The sequence below is a fragment of the Anguilla rostrata genome, chromosome 4 (assembly GCF_018555375.3).
Source record: "Anguilla rostrata isolate EN2019 chromosome 4, ASM1855537v3, whole genome shotgun sequence".
Classification (NCBI taxonomy): Eukaryota; Metazoa; Chordata; class Actinopteri; order Anguilliformes; family Anguillidae; genus Anguilla; species Anguilla rostrata.
Genome location: NC_057936.1, coordinates 45,456,997 through 45,480,854, shown reverse-complemented (window position 1 = coordinate 45,480,854; position 23,858 = coordinate 45,456,997). Strand labels below are relative to the sequence as shown.

Genomic DNA, 23,858 nt, shown 5'->3' with positions numbered 1-23,858 from the left:
AATGTCCTCACCACAAAGGAGTCTGTAGAGGAGATCAAAAACACAGGTACTCTGTGAAAATGTGATGAGCTCTCTGAAAGCGGTGACTGCTCCTTTTAACCCTGTTCCCATGGTAAACGGGCAGCGAAAGAACATGCTCGTCTATGCCCGTCTATGCCCGTTTATGCCCGCTTACGATGGGCTAGCAGCAGCAGCCCATGTCGTGCCACGGAGAAGCTCGCAACTGAACATAGTTGTCTGGCCAACTGACAGGAAGGGCTTGGAGAGGAATCCAGTCAGGCAATGTCTGCTTTCTAATGACTTTTTTTGTAAATCCATTTGTTGACTCATTCATGGGTGGGGTTATTCTCTTTCATGTGAGCACTGAAGCTGTGGAGGCACATTCTGTGCTACTGAAGTGCTTCATACCTCGACACACACACACACACACACACACACAACACATATATGCACGCACACCCACAAAAACACACATATGCAGACAAAAACACATGCACACACACACGCACACAGAAATAGCTATGCAAACACACACAGAAATAGCTATGCACACACACACACAAACACATGCACACACACACACACACACACACACATACACTTGGGCTGAAAAACAGCTAAGCAGAGACCCTCCTTGCTGAACAAATCTGCAGGCAAAACTTTGAAAGGGAGATGAGAACAGTGCAGCACTCACAGGCCATGTGGTTATTAATTGGCCACCTCAGGCGTCAATCACACTGACGGAGGCCTTTCATCGGGTGAAGTAGCGGGGGGGTTGTCCTCGGGGGATGGCGGCTTTCTCTCTACACTTCCATCCATCTGTCCATCCATCCATCAACAGCCATGCACAAATAGTTTTGGGAAGTTAATTAGCACTAATTGGATCATCCGGCACAGTGGCACCATCCCAAAGGACTGGAGGCTGCTGGGAGGTGGCCGCATTAATTCCACTTTGTAACGGTTAATATTAGAATGTGACACTTGTTCCCCTGCACTCTGTGACCCTCCCCTCTGTAGGGTGGGTGACATGCAGGAGGGTTGCCGTGGGAACAGGAGTCAGGGCGTCCCATAGAATGCTCTTCCATCTCCCAAACACATATGCATACACACACATATACATGTACAGATAGATATATGCACACACAAACATATGCACGCACCTATTTGTGCAGGCACAGACATACACACGCACGTGTAATCACAATTAGAAATCCACATGCACACACAAGCCCTCATGCACATGCATGCACACACACATACACGTGCACATACACACAGACACACACACACACACACGCACACACACAGAGCAGCAGTGGTAAGAGCAGAATTAACCCAGGGGCTCTGCCCAGATTTCTGCACACAGCTCCATGCAACATGAACCCTGGATCACCAACTGGAACCTATCAGCCAACTGAGGAGAATCATGAGATTAACATAATTATTCACTTACACAGAAAAGTTAGTCATCTGCAGGCACAAAATTGCCATAAAGTTACATAGCATTCTCTTGTTTTTATAGATTAACTACCAAACAATGTCCGTACACAAGTGTCACCACGACTGACTTTTATTGCATATTTCTCAGTTTTAGTTTCATTTTTTTTTCTATTTGGCCCAAAATGCATTTATTTTCATGTGGCCCATCAAAGTCAAAATTCTGCTCCAGCTATATTTTTATTCATGGCCTGACAAGATTATTTTCCCCTTGCATTTATTTTATCTTTTTAAGGAGCTGTGCGCCAAAATAACAGGGCTCTTAAAGTGATCGGCACACTGCCGACCCTTAAATTGCAATACTGCTCTTCCACAAATTATTTCCTATTATGTCTGCTAATGTGCTGATGTCAACAGCTAAGCTGGAAGAGGCTGGAGGCATGTTTCCCCAGTAAACACTCGGTATGGGTGCGTGTGGTGTGTCTGTGTGTGTGTCTGGGTGTCTGCATGTGTGTGTGTGTGTGCGTGTGTGTGTGTGTGTGATGATTGAGCATGTACAGTCAGGTCCATAAATATTTGAACATTGACAAATTTATTGATATTTTAGCTGTCTACCACAGCATATTGGAGTTGAAATTAAATTATGAATATGAGCTCAAAGTGCAGACCTTCAGCTTTAATTTGAAGGTATTTACATCCAAATTGGGTGAACAGTGTAGGAATTACAGTACTTCATATATGTGGTCCCCCCATTTTTAAGAGACCAAAGGTAAGTGGACAATTGGCTGCTCAGCTGTTCCATGGCCAGGTGTGTGTTATTCCCTCATTATTTAATTTACAAGTAAGCAGATAAAAGGTCTAGAATTGATTTCAAGTGTGCCGTTTACATTTGGAATCTGTTGCTGTTAACTCTCAATATGAAGTCCAAAGAGCTGTCACTGTCGGTGAAGCAAGCCATCATTAGGCTGAAAAAAAACCCATCAGAGAGATAGAAAAACATTAGGTGTGGCCAAATCAACTATCTAGTACATTCTTAAAAAGAAAGAACGCACTGGTGAGCTCAGGAACACCAAAAGGCCCGGAAGACCATGGGAAACAACTGTGGTGGATGACAGAAGAATGCTTTCTCTGGTGAAGAAAAACCCCTACACAACAGCTGGCCAGATCAAGAACACCGTCCAGGAGGTAGGCGTATCTGTGTCCAAGTCAACAATCAAGAGAAGACTTCACCAGAGTAAATACAGAGGGTTTACCACAAGATGTAAACCATTGGTAAGCCTCAAAAACAGGAAGACCAGATTAGAGTTTGCCAAAAAAAAAACATCTAAAAAAGCCTGTACAGTTCTGGAACAACATCCTATGGACAGATGAGACAAAGGCCAACTTGTACCAGAATGCCCAAGACTTTTTTAAGGCAAAGAATTGGAGTGTTCTGCAATGGCTAAGTCAATCATCTGACCTGAATCCAATTGAGCATGCATTTCACGTGCAGAAGGCAAAACTGAAGGCAGAATGCCCCAAGAACAAGCAGGAACTGAAGACAGATGCAGTAGAGGCCTGGCAGAGCATCACCAGGGAATAAACCCAGCGTCTGGTGATGATGAGTATGGGTTCAAGACTTCAGGCAGTCATTGACTGCAAAGGATTTGCAACCAAGTATTAAAAATGACAATTTAATTTATGATTATGTTAGTTTGTCTAATTACTTTTGAGCCCCTTAAATTTGGGGGGGGTGGAGGACTATGTACAAAAATGGTTGTACTTCCTACATTGTTCATACAATATTTTTGATAAAACCCTTAAATTAAAGCTGAAAGTCTACACTTAAATCGCATTCATTGTGGTGGTGAAAATTGTGTCACTGTCCAAATACTTATGGACCTGACTGTATGTATAGGGGGTAAGGAGCAGCACTACAACACAAGCATGGCACTGTGTCTGTGTGTGCGTGTGTGTGTGTGTGAGAGAGAGAGAGAGAGAGAGAGAGAGAGAGAGAGTGAATGAGTGAGTGAGACAACAGAAGGTTGACCAAGCAGTGCATTTTCTCTGAAATGCAAAGTCGAGGCATTGAAATTCTGATTGACATAACTGAAGTTCATCCAAAGACATGGGTAGTCACTGAAGTCAACCACCGTTCCCAAACTTCAGCAAGCACAAACTTGTTTGGGGTTTTTTTCACATCATTTTATTCCCCAAACCACTTTAGCGCAAACCACGCTCCATTGTTGCAACGAACGTTCCGAATCGATTCCATTGGTCAATACGATGAGAGCACTGACCACGCCCCATAGCTGTAATAAACTTATTGTGCCTTTGCATTGCAAAAATACTATTCTACAATAAATGAGAAAATAAGGCCTTATGATTTTTTTATGGCTTTCCCCCTCCCCCTCCCCTAATTTTCCTATGCTGTGCTATGTTATTAACTGCTTTAATATACTTGGATTAAATCTAACATGAATCTAAATGCACATTTTGAAGAATCCATGCCATGGTGTGTCATTTGCAGCAAATCAACTCAACAAGACTCAGGTGGGAAGGTGAGACATTCAAATACAGTTGACAGTCAAATCAAATCGTGGCAGAGATCCAAAGAATTCTAGCCAGTCCGCATGCGTTAAACTAAACATAGTGCAGTAAATTGTAGCCAGCCAGCACAATTAAAACTATACATAAAAGATCAAACTCAGCGCCGCTACACGAGCCAAATTTAACCAATCAGTGAATTCATCCTTGTTGCAACTATAGGGCATGGTTTGTGCGAAATCTTGTTGACCAATGTTGCAACTATAGGGCATGGTTTGCGCAAAAGTGTTTTGGGGAAAAAAATGCCTTTTTTTCCCCTCCCTGCCTGTAATTCTTCACTTCCTTGTTAACAGCTAGCATGTCTGAAAGCACGCTAACAAAGCTTGCTTTCAGTGCAAATGCTGTTGAAAGCCCCTCAGATCCAGAAGAAAGCCTGTCAGATATATTTTGCCATTGTGATTCCATTCTAAGGGTGTTCACTGTTCTGAAAAATAACTTTATACCTTCAGAAACGCCATTTTTTTCAATCATCAATCTGTGAAATCTTTGTCAGAACAAAAGTGCGTAGTGTAATAAAGAGGAAAAACATTTATTGGCAAAAAGTATGACTTCAGCGATAATAGTACTCTAGAGGGAAACAAAGTTTTTCAAAGGCCTCTCTGATACCTGCTGTGCAATGTGAAGGTGGCAGTTTGTAATGGCTTCTTATGCTGCAAATTAATTGCAATTAGAGGCAAAAATAAAAGCGTAGTTACTATGCGAGCGACAAAGATGCCTTTCTTCTAAAATTTCTCTTTTTTTCTTCATACACAAGGATTTTTTAAATCAAAACCTTCCAATCGTCCCTTTTACAATTTACTCTTGTTTTTCTCTTCCTGTCTTCCTCCGGCTTTATGAAGAAAGAGTGGTTGATATTTCCCGAAGAGCTGTTGGGGCTTCGACAGCAGGAGTCGGATGAAAGAGACGAAACGTGCGAACGGCGAGCCCAGCAGGCGACACCACACGCTGCGCTGCGATGCGACGCGTCCGAGGGACGGGAGAGCCTCCCTTCGCCGGCCTCCAAGCAGCCGCCTGCCCGATCACCATGGAAACGTTAAATGAAAACTGCACGCAGAGCGAATGCTGAGTTGATGGACTAAAGCCAGACCCTGCCCACACTTTACCGTGAAAACACGTCGATCGACTGTCTTTCCCATCTCTCTAATAGCATAGAGTGCGCTAACAGCCATTTAAACCACCCAGCAGATGTGAACACTGAGAACCAGGTGTGTTTCTTTTCTCACTGGAAACTTCAGGTAGACCTTCTGGTAGGCCAGATCCTACACTAATAACGAGGCAGACGTGGCTGAATCTCAGCTGTGAGCCGCACCTCTGTATGCTAAAGTAACAAAACCTGGTGATGTCACAAAAATGGTGATGTCACAAACTTGTGATGCAGACCACACCAGTTACATCGGTGCTGTGCGACTCTTGAGAGCGATGATGCTGTCAGCTGAGGGTATATGAGGTGTACAGTGGTACTGCACAGTTGCTGTATTCATGAATCATCAGTTGATATCACTTCCTAGGGTCCATATGGTCCCTGTGCGAGTGGCTTTAAATAAAGTCACTGTAAAACGTACAGCTTGTGCTGCTAGCCATCTGTATTCATGTCATATAACTCTAATACCTGTAAGTTTGATTCCCACTTTGACCAACTGTATTAACTACTATCAACAATAAAACACTAAGCGCTTCACCGTTTGGAGAGGTCTTGAGGAGGTGAACCACACGCATCTACACCAGAGACACTGAATGACTGGAAGATGTGTACATCTCACAATAAGGAGAATACATCATCCATAGTATGAATACATCCATATCAGTGGCCTCCAGTCACCAGGCATGGGCTGTCATGGCGGTGAATGTTATATCTATGTACTGATGTCTTAATCTGTAGAAATCAATGTTTCATGCTTCAAATTCTGTTCCACCAGGAACCAGGTTTTGGATACGCGTCCCTTGATCAGCTCTAGTAGTGTTGTTTAGAAGGTAACAGACCAAGTCCAATCTCTCATATTGCAATGGTCATACTGACACCTCGGTTAGCCAACATGGTAGAGATTTACACGTTGACATTGGGGAAACGATGAACATCAGAATGCAAACCAAACCACCACCTCAATATTAATGGTCCAGTCCCCACCGTTTTATTAGCCCTCTATCAATCCTGTTTTATGGGCCAATTGGGGAAGGGTGGGGGGGGGGGGGGTTTGGGGTGCCAGGATGGAAAGGTGTTTTTAGGAAATCCGATCGTGTAGCTGGGGACTGTAAACCGCACCGCCTGCATGAGATTCACACTCAGATCTCACAGGATCTTTTTTCTTTCTGTAAAATGGCAGCTTAATAAAAGGCATCAGCACCAAGCCCTCAGACATGAGCAGGCTCTATCAAGCATGCTTTATGTTCCAAGTTCAGATTCTAAATAACTAAAAATATCCATCTAAAAAATACCTAGCTCCAGTCTCACCCTCCTATAACAGAAAATAGCATATGGGCCTACAGATGCCCAGTGAATGATCTCCAACTTCAGACAAAACACACAGTATACCCCCGAAATATCCTGCATATCTTTCCCTCTTTCACTGACACATTTTTCAGTTCTATTAAAAATAACATTCTTGTGCTTATAAAGTCAAAACACAACACATGAAGTGCTTAGCAGGACTTTTAAATGACCGTCCTGAAAGATTAATGAGACACATAAGAGCTTTATTGCCATTTCTCTTGTTTTTAAAAGGAAAAAACCAGGGAAAGCTTTGATACATGCTTTCAAATAACGGGCCTGTGAACATGTGCACGTCGAGCTTGGCGGCTACACGGTTAAGAGCTTGTTTTCACACCTCGAGGACCGCTTTCTGTCCAACGGCCGAAGCCCGGTTGGGAGCGGGGACGCAAAAAAAAATGTGTCAGTATGTTATGCGTTCACTCGTGTCCCAGGGACGCCGTGGAGACGGCGAAAGGAAGCCGGGCTCCAGCCGAGCGTTAGCGGCGCGGCGTCGGTTTGAGTTTAAACGCAGCCGCGTTCCCGGACGGCGAGGGCACCTGCACTTCCTCGGGTGCCCCCAGCCGGATCTACCCCATTAATTTTTGATGGTAGGAAAGTGGTCCCCTTCTTAGGCGCCAAGGTTCATTACCTTTCCGTTTTCTACGCCTGCAGGGCCACAGGGCCACAAAGAGAGGCTGTTGCTTTGTGAAGTGTTCCGCTTTTACAAGCCTCTCAAAAACAAAATACACACAGGTATCAGCAGCAAGAGCCTTGAGCGTGACGTGGAGCTCTCGGTGCTCCAACGTGCCTCCACGGCCCGGAGTCGGACCTCAATCACACCGATCCCAATCGAGCGGCAGCCTCGTAGCTTAGCGCTTAATTGGCCACATCTTGGCCTCGGGAGGGAGGACTTTTCTGTCAGCGGGATACTGGCTGCCTACCGGCTCAGGTGCAACTCATCAGACAGTCAGACACCTGAGGCCTGGCTGCTCCAACACTGCAGTCATCTGGCGCAATGCCCATACCAGCCAGTAGGTAATGCGTGCAGAGTGAAATGAGTCACATTTACAGGGTGCACGCTCCTAACTGATGGGGGATTAAAAGGATGTCTAAAAGCTGAGAAAGGAGACCCAAAGCTATTAGTGTCAGCTATTCAGTTGGCTTTGACCTAATTCAAAAATAAGATAAGCAGGACTGATCACATACATCTATTGATCATATAATGAGCCCAATCGCATCTCAGTTTCCCTCCAGTAGGCTGCCTTTTCAAGCTCACAGATGTAATGAGGGTAGAGTGGAACAAGGCTACGGTTCTGTTAAGACACTCACCAGCAACAGCACCAGAGCGCTCAGACCATGCTATTCCCTGATGATTTTCATAGTCATAATCGGAGAAAAACGATACAAAGCAGATCACGTCTTTGGACCGATGCGCAACCAGAAACGGCGACCTGGTTCATTTCGTTTTTAAGGTCGATGTTTTGTGTGTCAGTGAGACTTTTTCTTCATGTAAGCTGGACGATGGCCAAATACACATTCTGCCACATTATCAGATGACAATTAGATTTTAAAAATCTGATGCACACACAGTCAAATTGTCTTAATACACTGACCAACCAGGAGGGGATGTGTTTGATTTCAACAAGGCATAAGACTTATGAACACAAAAATATTCAATTCCAATTAAAAAGTATCCTCCTGTTTTCTTTCAGCGGTTTCTAAATAGGTGATGCAAATCTGTAATTACGCACGGGCGGCTGTGGCGATAAACATCAGACATTTTGTCTGCGGGCTCCTGTGCGAGGCTGCCCAGCTCTTGGATGTCAAGTTAAATAGATCACAGTCAGAGAGATGTCAAGCTGGAGAGGCAAGGCCATTTGTTTCCCGTGCGGTGCTTTAACCCTCCGATGGGCTGTGATTCATTGTCTTTCGTATGCTAACCTGATCTGAACAAGAACGAACGGCTGCAGAGGGGAGCGGAGAGAATTTCTATTTGCAGCTGACACGGTACCTGTCAGCAGGCAGTATTACCATTACTAAAAGCCCGTTCCCAGGATCAGCTGCATGTGATGTGGTGTGTCATGCCATTTTGCTATCAGGATCGGTGATCTAAAGATACAGAACTTTCACACAGCATTGCGCTGACTTTGTTGACTTTAGGGCTGCTACAATGCCACAGCAGCTTTTATGAGAAAATTATTCTGTTGCCTTGGATGCAGCAGTTGTTTCTAATATGACCGCAGCGGTAACAAGAGTTTGATAAGGAATTCCAGTGTTTCAATATATTCTGTTAGACTTGATCATTTCTCTGACCTGGCGACAGCCAATCTCCAGTCTGTAATGTGGAGGGGGGAACACTCGATTTTTTGTCATTCCCGGGGCTTTAAATCAATACTTAATTACCTGGAAACGCTCTCTTATTGGCCCGGACCGGCTAAAAAGCAGGTCATTACTGTCTTCCTCACTTCATCATCATCAGCTCTTTCACATTTCGGAGTGCTTTTCTCTCTTTCACCTCATTTTTTACCTTTCTTTCTCCTTTGGTTTCCTCTTTTCTTTTATCCCTCTAATAAAAGGCTGGAGTAATGGCAGTGTAGGTTGAAACATGAACAAAAAAAAATGAAATGGGCTCACATGGTTTTTTTAAAATAATCTAACAGCTTGTTCTGTTAACTGTATAATATCAGAACAAATCAAACATTGATAAAATGTGTGTGACGCAGGCTGGTTAATTCCCAGCTCTAGTACACCTGAATAACATGGCTTTCAGAGTATGGAAGTACATACAGACTATATTTTCCCACACTATATTACAGCAAAACACAAGGCTGAAGTGGAGCCACTGAAGAGGACTGACTTGCAGCAGGGTTCTACAGTGCTCCCATTTTAGGAGCATTTCCTCCTGAAACTTGATGTGTGCTAACTGTATAAAAAAAAATATTTAGGAGCACATCTACTAATCTACTAACTATACCAGCTCTCTGAGGCAGCCTTGCTCAGCTCTGCTATACCAGCTCTCTGAAGCAGCCTTGCTCAGCTCTGCTATACCAGCTCTCTGAGGCAGCCTTGCTCAGCTCTGCTATACCAGCTCTCTGAGGCAGCCTTGGTCAGCTCTGCTATACCAGCTCTCTGAGCCAGCCTTAGTCAGCTCTGCTATACCAGCTCTCTGAGGCAGCTTTGGTCAGCTCTGCTATACCAGCTCTCTGAGGCCACCTTGGTCAGCTCTGCTACATCACCCAGGAGAGGAGCCCTCACTGCTCTCCCCTCTAACAAGCCTGGACAATCCCCCCAAAGGCTCCCCTGCACCCCCCTCAACATCTCAACACCCCATCAGTCACTTCATCAGCCCCCCTCCAGCCCACTGCTTCCCGCTCCCGGTGCCATTAATCTCCGCTCCCTCACAGTGGATCCTGACTCTTGGCAATCCCTCAGGAGGGAGAGGAGAGGAAAGAAGAGGAGGGGAGAGGAGAGGAGAGGAGAGAGGAGAGGAGGAGAGGGGTGGGGCCCAAGACCCATACCCCACCTCCCCCATGCCCCACCCACCTTCCCCTCTCCCCTTCACCACACACAAGTCAGGGCCCTTAAAAAATGCAAAATTATATCATTATGGCTGAAGGCCCAAGCCAGAATTCACTGAAAGAATAATAAATGAAGTCCTTTGTTTCTGCTGGCTCCCGCAAGTCCGACCAATTTATTTTCTCTCTCTCCTTCGGCTTCTTCTTTTGCCCCTGTGTAAATACTGAAATGGATTCATATTTCATCAGTAAAAAAACAACTAAATTCAGCCTTCAAGACTGCATTCTATTAAAACAAACCAAAAAAAAGAACAAACAAAAAAAACAATTACTCCTCTTCTGTGGGGGCCTGGAGAGAGGAAGAGACCATGGCAGCAGCTACCGCTCTTGCTCCTGCTGCTACTAAATTTTAATTAATGTCTCATTTCTTAGAAGAAAGGGAATTTAAAAATAAAACACACACACACACACATACACACACACACACAATGGGCGGGGCTGTGGGCCAAGCAGGTGATTTGAGGAACAATAGAGCCTTATGGTACCCAGGAGGCCCCATCTTCACATCCTGAGGTATTTCATTAACCGGAGTTCGGTAAGGCTATCCGCTATGGGAGGGGGCTATTACACCCCTGCTATTGGCTCAATAATCAATGCATTCTACTGCCCTGCTCCCCACCACCACCACCCCTCCCGCCCCCCAGGATATTGAACAGTTTCTTGTTTCTTGCTGAGGCAGCTTTTGTCACCCTATCCCACAGCACAAATGAGATGTGAAACAACGGACCGTATTTCTCTCAAAAAAATTATAAAATAAATAAAACACAATGGGAGAGAGTCTTTGATTAGCCCCAGAGGTATGCTGGGACAGATTGTGGGTTTAAACTCACAAGTTACGGAGCATGTCAAATCAGTCATAGATTCATCGTGTGGTCATTGGTCAGTCCATCCACAGCTACGTGGCATTTGTACAGGTGAAGAGATTTACCAAGAAGCATTAGTTTAAAAGCCAATGGTATTTTTCTTTTTTTTCATCCCACGAATTACACATGAGGACAGAAACAAAGCAGAGCTACAGAGAGAGAGGTGCATGCTGAGAATTTGTGATGATCTGTGTGGAGAACCTAACCTAATGAAATCCCACCATACAACAATCACCTAACCGTAACTAAGCGGACTCAAATCTTTTCCCCCAACCTTACTCTCCCCATTCCCATGACAAACCTTAGCCAAGACAACCCTGGATGCCCCAGCAGGGAGCCCCGCCCACCCCTGCTTCACTCACCCACAGAACCAGCTTCTACATCACCAGGCCCCACCCACCAACACCTCACTCATCCACAGAACCAGTTTCTACATCACCTAGCCCCACCCACCCCAGCTTCACTCATCCACAGAACCAGCTTCTACATCACCTGGTCCCGCCCACCCCTGCTTCATTCATCGACAGAACCAGCTTCTACATCACCAGGCCCCACCCACCAATACCTCACTCATCCACAGAACCAGCTTCTACATCACATGGCCCTGCCCACCCCAGCTTCACTCATCCACAGAACCAGCTTCTACATCACATGGCCCTGCCCACCACAGCTTCACTCATCCACAGAACCAGCTTCCTCAGCACACGAAGGCAGTCTAGGGAATGCAGAAAGTCAGATCTCATAGACACTCCCTCTTTCACACACACGCATGCACAACACACACACTCACACACACTCCTAATTACGGCCCACTCTACTGTCTCAGTCCAGCCCTGTAGCGGGCGCAGATTAATCACAGTCTCACAGAGAGGGAGGCCAGTCTATATTCACACAGGCTGCAGCTGCCTCAGAGGGACTGTGGTGCAGTCAGAGTCCCACAGCCAGCATCCCCTGACTCACAGCCCAGCTCTGCAGCTCTTTTAAGCGCACTGCTTTTAATGAGGCTGTGCTGTCATCCTTGTTTGGGTTAGCCTGACGCTCTGTTTACTCCTCCTGTCTGTTTTACCTTTCTCTCATTGCTGCGTCTTCCAAAGTTCCCTCACCTCCGCCCCCTCCGCCCAAACACCACTCACATAAATGGAGCGAACAAGTCTGGAAAGCCCTAAAATCCCAAACGTGTACGCCAACCTCCTGGGCGTGACCCCCAGAGATAAGGAGCCCCCAGTGGACCTGTGCAAGGTAAACATTAGGAATGCAAAGTGACCGGTGCTGCCCTGCCCAGCCCCCCCTTACCGCCCCCCTCCCACCCTCGACCCCCCACCAGGGAAGACCCTCGCATGTCTGTCTCACAAAGAAAAAAAAGAAAAAAATCCACAGCAGACAAATTCCACAGAGAACCAGAAGGGGCCAAGCCCGGAACCCCTCACACTCATCCCAGCATGACCCCAAGCCCCGCCCACAGGAAGGAAGGTGAAGAGGCCATGTGGGCGGGAGGGGGGGGGGGAGGTAGTGATGACAGAATGCGTATCCTCTCCACCGGGGGTGCGTCCGCGTGCACCTGAAGAGCTGGATGGGGTCTTTCATAGGTCATGCCTCATCACAGACACCCCCGGAGCCAAACAAAAACATCCCTCAGGGCAAACCGCTTTCCTATAGGGCTAGACTAGTAGCATGACATGCTGTTCGTATAAGCTGCAGGCCAACTGAGTATTAGGCTGCATTTAGCAGACACTTCTATCGACAGCAACTTACATAGCAATTGCCTTTTTACACAATATACATTTTTCAGCTGGGTATACACTATATGCAATTCAGGTAAAGTGCTTTGCTTAAGGGTACAACAGGGAATTGAATCTGTAACCTTTAGGCTCAGTTCCCCCAATTATTATGCTGCGCTTTTCAACACCATAGCCAATGACCAGACATACTTGACATGCTGAAGATGACTGTAAGAGCAATTTTAAAATGACAGAAGCTTGGGCCATTGTGACAGGCCACATCCAATGGTCAGGGCTGCCTGACCAGGCTCCAGCAATGCTGCCTAGGTGCTATTGTAGGTACCGAGCTTGCAAACATCATTTTGAGATGGGGAAAACCAACAGTGATACAGCTGACACTGTTAGCCAATTTTTCATAAATGGATTTTAAAAATAAAATAAATAAAAGTGAACTTTGTCCGAGATGGCATATCTGAACTGAACACCAATCAAGCAACAGCTGGTAACATAAATATCCAACAGTAGAGGGCTGCAGCCTGTGAATTGATGCTCGGGGAAAAAAAGGGGAGGAGATTCGAATTAAGGGAGTTCTTTGAAGGCGGTTAATGATGTATACTTAATCTGGCAACCGTGACAATGTGTGTAATGGGCCATTGATTGTGCAGAGAAAACAGTGTTTGTTTACACAGCAGCTGAGGATTTAGACAGTTTTCAACAGGATACCGTAATTAACAATAACTGGCCGCTTCATGTTAATATATGTTTCCGACCCAAAAAGATCTTAATGGGTCCTTTTTGTACCCAACAAATGAAATGTGGTTCAGTCATAAATGGCAGTGAAATATGAATACAGAATGAAAATGAAAATCAATGTTAAAGGAATATTGCACTGGGAAAAAAATAAACACGGAGAATGGCAAATTAAGTATCTCTCATTGGTTTCCTGTTTCAAAATTTCTTACTTTCCTGCATTTAAAAAATACAGTCTCTAGTTATGAAAGGGCAGTTGACTGTTCTTGGTAGCCAGGGGTGTGCTTTTAATAGTCAGTGATTTTATTTGAAGCAAGGCATTCAGTTAAAAGCATTTACATGAATGTAAAGCAAAGGCCATGACAACCACACCCCTGGATATGAAGAACAATTAACACCCCCTCAAAAGGGGGAGACTATGCAGCCTGAGAGCCAGCAATCCCAGAGTCCTTTGCTCTGTTGTGTTCATAACCAAAGGACACAGCTTTTTTCATAGCAAAAAGCCAAAAAAAAGTAATTTTAACATGGAATCCAAATTAGATACTTAATTTCCCATTCGTTGCATTTTGTGTTCGTCTTTTCCAATGGAGGTTCCCTTTAAACTAATCCACAACGGTCAGTTTATAGGCCAATCTAGGCTGTTAGTACACCAAGCCCCACACAGAAGAATATATGATAAATTAGCCTCTTAGTATCACTGAAGACAAATATATTAACATATCTACCCACAGCCCCAATGGGTCCTCTCTCCCTGAGCTTGCACGAGAAGAACAAAATTAACTGGAACAAAAGGATAGATTTTTAAAAATGAGCTTAAGGTCATCCTTTCATTTTTGAATAGCACACAAAGAGAAATGTAATTAACGCTAATTATCTCTAGTGAAGCTTAGGACACCTGTGATTCTTTTAGACTTTCATGACTTTTATGTTTCAGAAAACATTGGATTTTCATCATTCATGTTCAGGCCTACCTATGAATGGTCCCCTCATGAGACCTAGACAATTTCTTCATCAGTGACACACAGGACCTTCATAGACACTACACAGATAGTCATAAACGCTTATAAACATATAGTGTGTGCCACTTGATATGGCATGGTAATGTCACTTAGTCCGTCCGTGGTGACATAACACCATATGCGCATTTGGTGAAGTAGGTGAAGGCATAACCAACAGTCACGCTCATGTTTTTGTTGCCCAGCGAGTTAACCATAACCGTCCCATCAGTGGGGGTGAGCTTGATGTACCAACTGCCAAATGCGTGTATTATGATCTAAAACAGCACTATTGTAGGACACCGCACTGTGCGAGTGAACCCACTTTGGCAAGAGAATGAAAGTTAATAAGAATAAGATGGGGAGCACCGTCTTATTCTGAAAGCGAAATCAGGCCACAAGTGTACACACTGCAGCATTTAATAAAAATGACAGCTGAAAATCGCATTCTGTTTCAGGGGGTGTCTAATTCAATCAAAATCAATAACCGAGCGCGGCACAGTCCGTATGCTGATCACATGGTGGTGTACTTCCCTGCTGTTTCCAAAGAGAAAAACAGCAAAATGGAGGTGGTGGCCTTTTCTTTCACAGACACCCATTTGGAATGTCTGTCGAAGACTGTAGATCTCATTTTCACCTTCGTCCAGTGGCAATCCGTTTGCTTTTCTCTTTTCATGTCTAACGAGCGCAGGGCCAGACAGATGAACATGTCAACAACTAACTACTGCCACCGTCCCCCACTGTAACTGGAGCGTGTGCGCGTTCAGTGGAGGATACTCTTAATGGTAGAGTTTATCTTAAGGCCCATGAGAGTTTTATATGTTGGGCACTCCTCCACTGTGAGCCATCTCAGTTTATCTTTGGTTTTTTTTTTCTTTCAAAGTAGCCCTTCAACACTACGTCCTGCTGATAATATGGTGACAGATGTGTCTAGTATGCATAATGATGCTCAGGAAAAAAACCTCAGACGTAAATAAATCAGGGATACAATGCAAGCGGAGCTTTTGCGTGTCATTAAAAAAACGTGCGCTGCGCTCGGTGTCACCCGGATCATTACTCACAACGGCAGCTGTAATTCCCGGCATCGTACTGGCTATATCACTTATTTCCTATTTGCCTTGAAACCAATTAAAGGAAGATTGGCCAACCGTTCACCTGGAATGGAGGGATGAATGAGGACTGAGAGAGAGGCAGCAGGTGGGGGGACCTGCTGTAGCGCCACAGGTCTGCTAGCAGTTATCTCTGCCCACTAAATTGCAGAGGGCTGATTGTTTGGGTTTTTAAGGTACATTAATCAGCGGAGAAGCAGAGGAAGACACTCAGGGAGCAGAAGAAAAAGAGAGGGAGAAAGCGAGAGGGGATAAAGGAGAGGGAGGGAGGTGCAGCGCGAGATGGGAGGGGAGGCGGAGGGTGACGGCGGAGATGGAGCTTGTTAGGCCAAACTGCTGATTTAATCAGAGCGGTCTATTGTGCAGGTACTGTGAGTGTGAGCTGAGGACACTTGTGAAGCAGTCAGAAAGTGAGCTTTCAAAAGTTTCAAAAGAAAAATTGAGAGAGAAAAAAACAGAAAGACTGCATGCATGGGTCTCTGCGTGCGTGTATATATCTGTGTGTGTGTGTGTGTGTGTGTGTGTGTGTGTGTGTGTGTGTTCCTTTGCTACTAGAAGCACCCTGGGCTGTAAACACCGCAAAGTCCTTTGTCTAAAACAGAGGCTGTTTAAATGAGTTTATCACCCAGTTCATTAAGCAATGATATTTCCAAATGGCAGACGCTGAGATTAGATACCTGGTCAGCTAAAGCCCATGGCACAGCCTGAAGCCCTGACAACCCCACAACAGCAACCAGCAAATCAGCAAGCCCTGTCAATCCAGCACCCAACAAACTGACAACACCATAACTCCCTCAGGCGATTATGCCAGACACCGCACCACACTAATCACGCAAAAGTTTTTCAGGAGTTTAAACTGGGCTTAAAGTAAAGGGGGGGGGGGCACAGGTATGGTGGGCCTAATAGGGTACTTCACATATGAATGTAAATAAACAGGTATACAGGAAAATGCTCAGCATTCAAATGCTTATCCCGACGACACAGTTCACATGAGTTCAAAAGGGATTAGGTGTACTCCACCAGAGTGAAAGGTACTCCATCAGAATAGATTAAACAGTGATATTTCTTTTTATTGTGGGCATAGAAATATCACTTGGAAATATTTTAAATCAAAGGCGTGCCGCTGAGAAGTCAGAGCCCTGTGGAGCAGGTCAGGCAGGGGATCTCGGTATGCAAAGCACAGAGAGACGCAGGTGGGAAATGAAAATCAGCAGAGAGGCCAGGCCTGACGTACAGCCCAGCACGCATTATACACACTGATCAGGATGGACCCGTCGCTACCACACCCCCCTTCCCTTCCTCCCCCACCCACCATGTCCTGGCTTGGCCCCACCTACTCCCCCCCCCCCCCGGCAACCAACATGTAAACTCTTAAGTGTCTCAAATACAAACAGCTTCTCCTCTTACTCTTCAGCTGCACAGAAAAAAATAAACATTTGTGTGGCACAGTATTATAGCAGTAAGAAATCGATAGTACGCTCTGTGCACAGTGTGATGGGCCTTCAGTGGTCCCTGATAGTCACATTTGAAAAAGTAGACCTGAGCTCACCCCAGTGAGGGGAGGGGGGGCTGCACAGAGCTCACCTGTGGCAAGTGGTAACCAACCCAACCCCAGTTCTGCCCCACAGACAGATGGGACATGCTGGACCCACACAACTTTGGTCATCTGACAGACCACCCCCCTCCCCCCACCCACCCACCCCCCCAAAAAAAAAAATTAGTGCAGCAGTCGAACAGGATTTAGGACAGGTACCAGAACCCTTTGCACACAGCCAGGGAGGCACTGACAAACACTGAGAGAGAAAGCGAGAGAGAGTGAGAGAGATTGTTGTTAAATCCCTGTAGACAATACGGCCTGGATGCCCCACGCTAATCCATGGCTGATGTGCGCCCGTATAACACCGCTGAGGAGAATTCATAACAAAATGCAACATTTCACAATATTAAATCCATATTTAAAACTGTAATCTCTAATAACCGACCTGTCATCTAAAGGCGAACCACAAAACACAAAAGGTAATCACAAAGAGTAGGGCTCAGCTGAAAGAGCATATGGATGCGTGTGATAATGCATAAATCTCAGAACGAATAAGTACACATCCAAAAAGGCCTGTGTGCATACAATGTACAAGATAACACTGGAGCCGAGTCAATTCTAATTATAAAACATCGAACGATTCCAAGAAACTGGGCTCCTCACGGTCTTAACTGCGCTGCTATTCAGCTCAGACAGCTTCAACTGGGGTGGGTGGGGGTATTCTGTAGGTATACTCGCGCCAATAAACAGACAGAGAAAAGGCAGGTCGTGCGTAGATCCCAGTACGCTGAAACGATTTCCATACGGCTAGTTCAAGACCAAGGTACACGGCAAAAAAAAGACATACAAAAACGCTTAAACAAACAAAAGTTATGTATGCACATATCTGCCCAGGGGGCACTGGGGGGAACAGAATAGTATTCCATAAACCTACTATTCAGTGCGCTAGATTAAATTAATTTTTACCGCCGTCATCACGCGTAAATCCATTTAGGCTCCTTAATATGCAGAGTCTTGCTAATTGCAATTTTCCAAGCAGGAGGGAGCAGACTTTTCTTGCAAATGCACTCTCTGTTTCCCTACTAGACGACGGATTGTGCACAGCACGACACCTCTGATTTCCCCCTGAGATCAAACGTGCCTTAATCTTTCTTCCGCGAGCTCAGACCTGAACGACAGAACTAGGCATGGAAAGGCGCAACGGCGCAGTAGTAGTAGTTTATAATAATAGCGCAGAGTGTATAACCGGACCCATGCTTCTGAAAATAGACGTGCACAAAATTATTACTATTTCAGACCACCACTGGATATAGAGAAAGAACGCTGTCGAATAAGTCCCCATCTTAATGAGCGAATAACTTTATTGCATTCAAAGTTCGGTTCCACTTCCCTCCAGCGGGAAAAAATACAGCCATTTTCAAAATTGGATTTTCCAGCCAAAGTTAACATCAAGCAAACCTTGCCTGTTTTAAACAACATGTATTCGCATTCCTGACAACACATACATGGAAAGGGTTGACCTTATTTAAGATGGTTACCCCTTTTTAAGGATTAACATACAGCACCCCCACCCAATTTGTGATGGGCTATATATTCTGCAAAACATTTATACCACATTACGTTTATTTAGCAGACGCCTTTATCCAAAGCGACAGACAAAAGTGCATATCATGGTCATTGGAACAACTACAAAACGCAGGTTAGATAAGGTACAAACCACAGAGAAACACATTTTCAACTTGTCATAATTCGATTATTCAAAATAACAATATCTTGAACGGCATGAACATTCATCCATTAATTAATCATAAAAGAGTAAAATTGTTCCACATTGCGCCGATAACTTATCGGCATTAAAGTATAAGGTAAGTGTCTTTTGTCTCCATAAATAGTCTACCTGTTGGACATTCATTTCATTATGACAAATCTGTAACATTATTTTACAAACATTTGGTAGCCTACGTAATACAATTAGCGGAAACGTTGATACTATTGGTAAAAACACGTCTATTGCCAAGATATTGCGTTTCCATGATAAACATTGTGAAAGTGCAATTTTGAATAATATAATAAAACATCTTTAAACATTAACTTGTGCATATAGTCGCGTTGTAGTGCTAAGCGTCAACGGTGACATATTATTTTTTTATCCACGCTTTAATACAATTCCAGGTGAGAAATAACCGGGGCAGCCTACCCTAAAGCGCCTTACTATTGCTTTTGCATTCATAACTGTCATAAGACAATGACAACTAAAAACAACAATATTATTAGTGTTCAGCTTGGTAACTGAAGCAAAGTATACATGCCATAAGTACCAGAGGAAGCGAACAAGATCAGGGGGAAAGGTAACCTCATTTACCGGGGCATCCATCGTCCGAGCTTTCAACCCGTGCTCGAGCGAAACAACACTGCATTGCAGGTTCACGAAATCAATCTCTATGTAGGGCATTTACTGATCACCGTCACCTTAATCGCACCGAGAGTGGGAAAAATCACCTGTGCACTCTGTATTAGCAGATTCAATTACATTACAAAAAAGAAAACTTCCACGTGTTCTCCCGTGTGCAAAGAATAAAACTCTTCCACCAGGTTCACCTTTTCAGAAATGAGAAGTGTATGGCATTGAGGCTAAATCATAAATTCCACACAGCAATCAAGAATCGAGAAAAAGAGAAGTGGAATCATTACCTTCTACCGCTGAAACCGTTGTGATTACACATAAAATCGCTAGAAAATCCATTGTCAGGGACAAGGCATTCTCCTTTTTTTGTCCCATAACTATTGCCAAGAGCTGCACAGGCAATCCTTCAGTTGTCACAAAACGATATTCCTTGTAGTGTAAATTTTGAGTCACATTTCAAGCCGTAGTAAGCAGCAAGTGAATAACTGCTTTAGACGCTGAGGTAGGGGGAGATGAGGAGGGTGAACGAGGGAGGCGAAGAGACCCCCGCCCTCCCCCCATCTCACACCCCTTTAACACCTTGTAGCCAATCACAGACAGAAAACTGCGAATCACAAACCTATCGCAACAGAGCGCCCCCTCCCACCAATACTGTCAGTAGCAGAGAAAAAAAAACTTTTCAGCCAGTTGGAGCCACTGACTTCTTGTGTAAAAGTGAAATGGCGCCTAGGTGTGGTCATTAGTTGATAGTGCATTCAGGATTTCAAAAAATCAGTGGAAAATGTTCTTTCAGTTTGATTATACGAACAAAATGAGCAGTTCCCACTGGTGGTCTGGTGGCATCCCCACACGGGTGTTGTATGCCTTAATGAATTTTGACATCTTGTAAATGTCATGATAGTTTACTGGTCCATCTGTCATTTCGGCTATATGTTCCAGTTATGATGCTATATTCAATTGCTTATTGCATGATCGATATTAGATTAAAAGAAACAGAACAGGTGTCAGCGAAATCGGGTTGTAATCGTGATTAAATACAGCAGAATGCTTATTCAATGCTGTCCGTTTCCTACTTGCTAAGTGAGTTCACCAATTAAATTAACAGCAGAGTATGCATTTATGTCAGCATTGAGGCCTAACCAGTAAATGGGTTGTATTGCACCCTGAAACAACATCTCTCAATTAGTATTTTTGAAAAGCTTCCAAAAGGCCAGTAGGTATGGTCCGGAAAATGGTGTGACATTTAAGGTAGTTTAAAGAGGTGGTAACATGGGCATAGCCTGCCTTCAATAACAATAGTAAGGGTCAACTACTATATTATTTTGCATCGACTCATATTGAAGATTCTTGCTGGATTAGGCTGTTTTAAACCTATGGAACGTTTAATGTAGTCAATCTTGTCCAGCCTTCTTCAAGTCACAGTCCATGATGAACACATTGACTCTGAGGATGAATGGAAGTTCAGCTGAGAAACCTTTTTGATGTAAGACCTGTACCATTTAATTCATTCAGTTTTACATTTTCCAATGCATAACAATAATGCCAGTCTGGCACACATTCAAACTCATCACAGATTTAGATTAAGAACCACACCCTTATTCAGCCTTAGGTCCAACACAAAACAAATACATCATTCAACCAATGGTGAAATATAACACAACTATGTCATTCAACCTATGGTCCAACACAATACAACTACATTATTCAGCTTATGGTTAAAAATAACACAACTGCATTTTCGGCTTATAGTCCAATACAACACAACTGTATTACTCAACCTATGGCCAAATATACACAGCTACATTATTCTGCCTATGGTCCAGTGCTACACAACTACATTATTCAGCCTATGGTCCAGTGCTACACAACTACATTATTCAGCCTATGGTCCAGTGCTACACAGCTACATTATTCAGCCTGTGGTCCAGTGCTACAAAACTACATTATTCAGTCTATGGTCCAGTGCTACACAATTACATTATTCAGCCCATGGTTCAAAATAAGCCCCACATACCCCGAGCAGAAAGAAATGCCCTGGAAACAATCAACATTTGTCCTTGAATGTGACGCACTGTAAGTAAATGTGAGTTTTCACCAAAATTAAACTGTCAAATTGTGTTTGTGAGGAACGCTTTTATTTATTAGAAAGTGAAAGTTTGGAATAAATGTTTTTTTGAATCCATAATTACTCCAACACTGACCTACATTTCCTTCAAGCCTGGCTGTTTGCTCCTATCCGGTGGAGACTTCATTTTTGTCATGTAGACTGATGACCCTGCTTACCCTCCACCCTCCACCCCCATGTTGTTAGAACACACCCTCCACCTCCTCATCCCTATCAAAATGGCATTCATCATATTGCCATAGCTTAAAGAGTCCCGTAATAAATTTAACACATTACAGAAAAGCAAACCTCCAAGAACGCCGGTAGCACATATGAGCCTGCTAATCGCTGCCCCCCCCACCCCCCCCCCCGGCATGGCCAGGTGTCAGGCAGGGGTGGCCCCTGCTCCTGGTCTTCCATCGTCCAACTGTGGGGTTGATCAGGCACAGGTGGCGTGCCCCCCCCCCCCCCGCCCACCCCCCACCTTCTTTCTTGCGTGTATGTTGTGAGCCACAGCCCCCACACCAGTGTTGCATTTGCATCTGAAACGTCCTCTGATAGCCTGGCAGATCTGGCACAAAGCACAAACATTTCGTTATGATATTTGCTCTGCCCCCCCTCCCGTACCCCATTGTGGACGCCTGCTCCGACAGATGGCGGACACAAAGGCCCCATCCCCCGAGGTGAGGGGGATGGGGCCTTTGTGCCAGAGAGGGCGGTATTTGCTTAGCAATAGAGCGGTCACCACACCTGCCTCGGTTTAGCTATCTGCCAGCTCTTTGGGCAGTGCAGGGGCTGAGGCAGGTCACGCCCCGCCACGCCCCGCCACGCCCTGCCCCGCCCTGCCACCCGGCGCTGCCCGCCACGCCTGGATCCACACAGCTCCGCAATGCCATATCCCTGCCTAACCTCCTTCCTTCATTCCGTCAAAACTGGCCCGTGCGTTACAAAACTGTGCAGGGGAGGGAGGCAGAAAGGTATGCTGAAGACTGGGATGACTCATCTACACACTGGTGATGGTTACCCACGGCGCAAGCCATACAGCTGTTTGCAGCAAAACTACTACAGAAGAGAGTGGAGGCCCTTTTCTCAACTCAATGACATTAACTGCTAGCCTACAAGAACCTAGTGAGCAGTCAGGAAACACATATGGAACCCAATATGGGACCATAGTCAACACAAGCCAACCATACCCAGGCAGAACACACGCTAACTGTGATTTTAATGTGCATTCTCCTGACCTCAGTGGGCAAATAGCATTGCCTATACGTTGAGCTCAGCCTGTATGTTAGCCATGTCTAAGAATTGAACTCAATCTGTCCATTAACCACGTCTAAGAGACCTCAGCCTGTCTCCTGTCTGTTACCTACGTCTAAGCATTGAGCTCGGTCTATATGTGTACATTAGTCATATCTAAGCATTGAGCTCAGTCTATTCATTAGCCACATCTAAGCTTTGAGCTCAGTCCATTCATTTGCCATGTCTAAGTTTTGAGCTCAGCCTATCCATCTGCCAGGTCTAAGTGCTGAGCTCAGCCTATACTTTATCCACATCTAAGCGTTGAGCTCAACCTATACAGTATGTTAGCCACGTCGAAGTGTTTGGCTCACCCAATACGTTAACCTTGTCCAAGTGTTGAGCTCAGCCTATAATGGCTGTGACTACCACTCTGTGCTTGACTCTTTCAGTAATGAGTCAAGCACAGAGTTCCTAGTGCTCAGTATTTTAATACTGAGCACTAGGAAGAGAGGCAACAGCTCACATTTGCTTGGCCCATACACGGTATCCTGCAGGTTATTTAGCTGGTCTAGATTCACAAGGGTTAAGATCCCATTAAATATGTGAGGAGGTAGTGAGAATGGGAAAGAGCTGAGATATTATTGCATGTGTCAGACTTCACAGGCTGCCTTTGATCTGAAGGTCAGACTAGCTGTTCTGTAGCAAACCTGTTAATTTTAAAGCTTTGTTTCATCAGGTATGCCTCCTGACATCCTCTAAACTTGAACTCTTGATCCAAAATGGCTTTACTGTCCATTCAAACTCTCTCTGTGTGCGTGTGTGTGTGCTTGCGAGAGCGCATGAGTGGGTGTGTGTGCGTATCAGCCTATCTGTGTGTATTAGTGTATGTATTCATGTGTGAGTGTGTATGTATGTATATGTTTGTGTGTGTGTGTGTGTTTGTGTAAAGCGTGAAAATCTTTATACATGGTCTTCCTTCATTGTAATGTGTCTCTGTTTCAGAAACCAAGAGATTGATTTTAAAGAGAGTGGAAAACTATACAGAAGAATAGGAAAGTGTAGGCAGCGGCTCTA

General features: G+C 44.8%; 1 protein-coding gene across 3 annotated transcripts in view; it reads right to left on the bottom strand.

Annotated features, from left to right (window-relative positions):
* The window catches only part of LOC135253442 (ephrin type-B receptor 1-B), a 243,604-nt gene extending 223,593 nt beyond the window's left edge, over nucleotides 1-20,011 (bottom strand). For 2 of the 3 annotated variants that reach the window (XR_010329615.1, XM_064332731.1), the window contains exon 1: nucleotides 19,729-20,011. Coding sequence is in view for 2 of the 3 variants with exons in the window: in XM_064332731.1 (XP_064188801.1) it covers nucleotides 19,729-19,816 (88 nt within the window). In the remaining variant the exon portion in view is untranslated. The remainder of the gene's footprint in view (nucleotides 1-19,728) is intronic. The other variant, XM_064332732.1, reaches the window with a different exon arrangement.
* Between the last annotated feature and the right edge of the window lie 3,847 nt (nucleotides 20,012-23,858).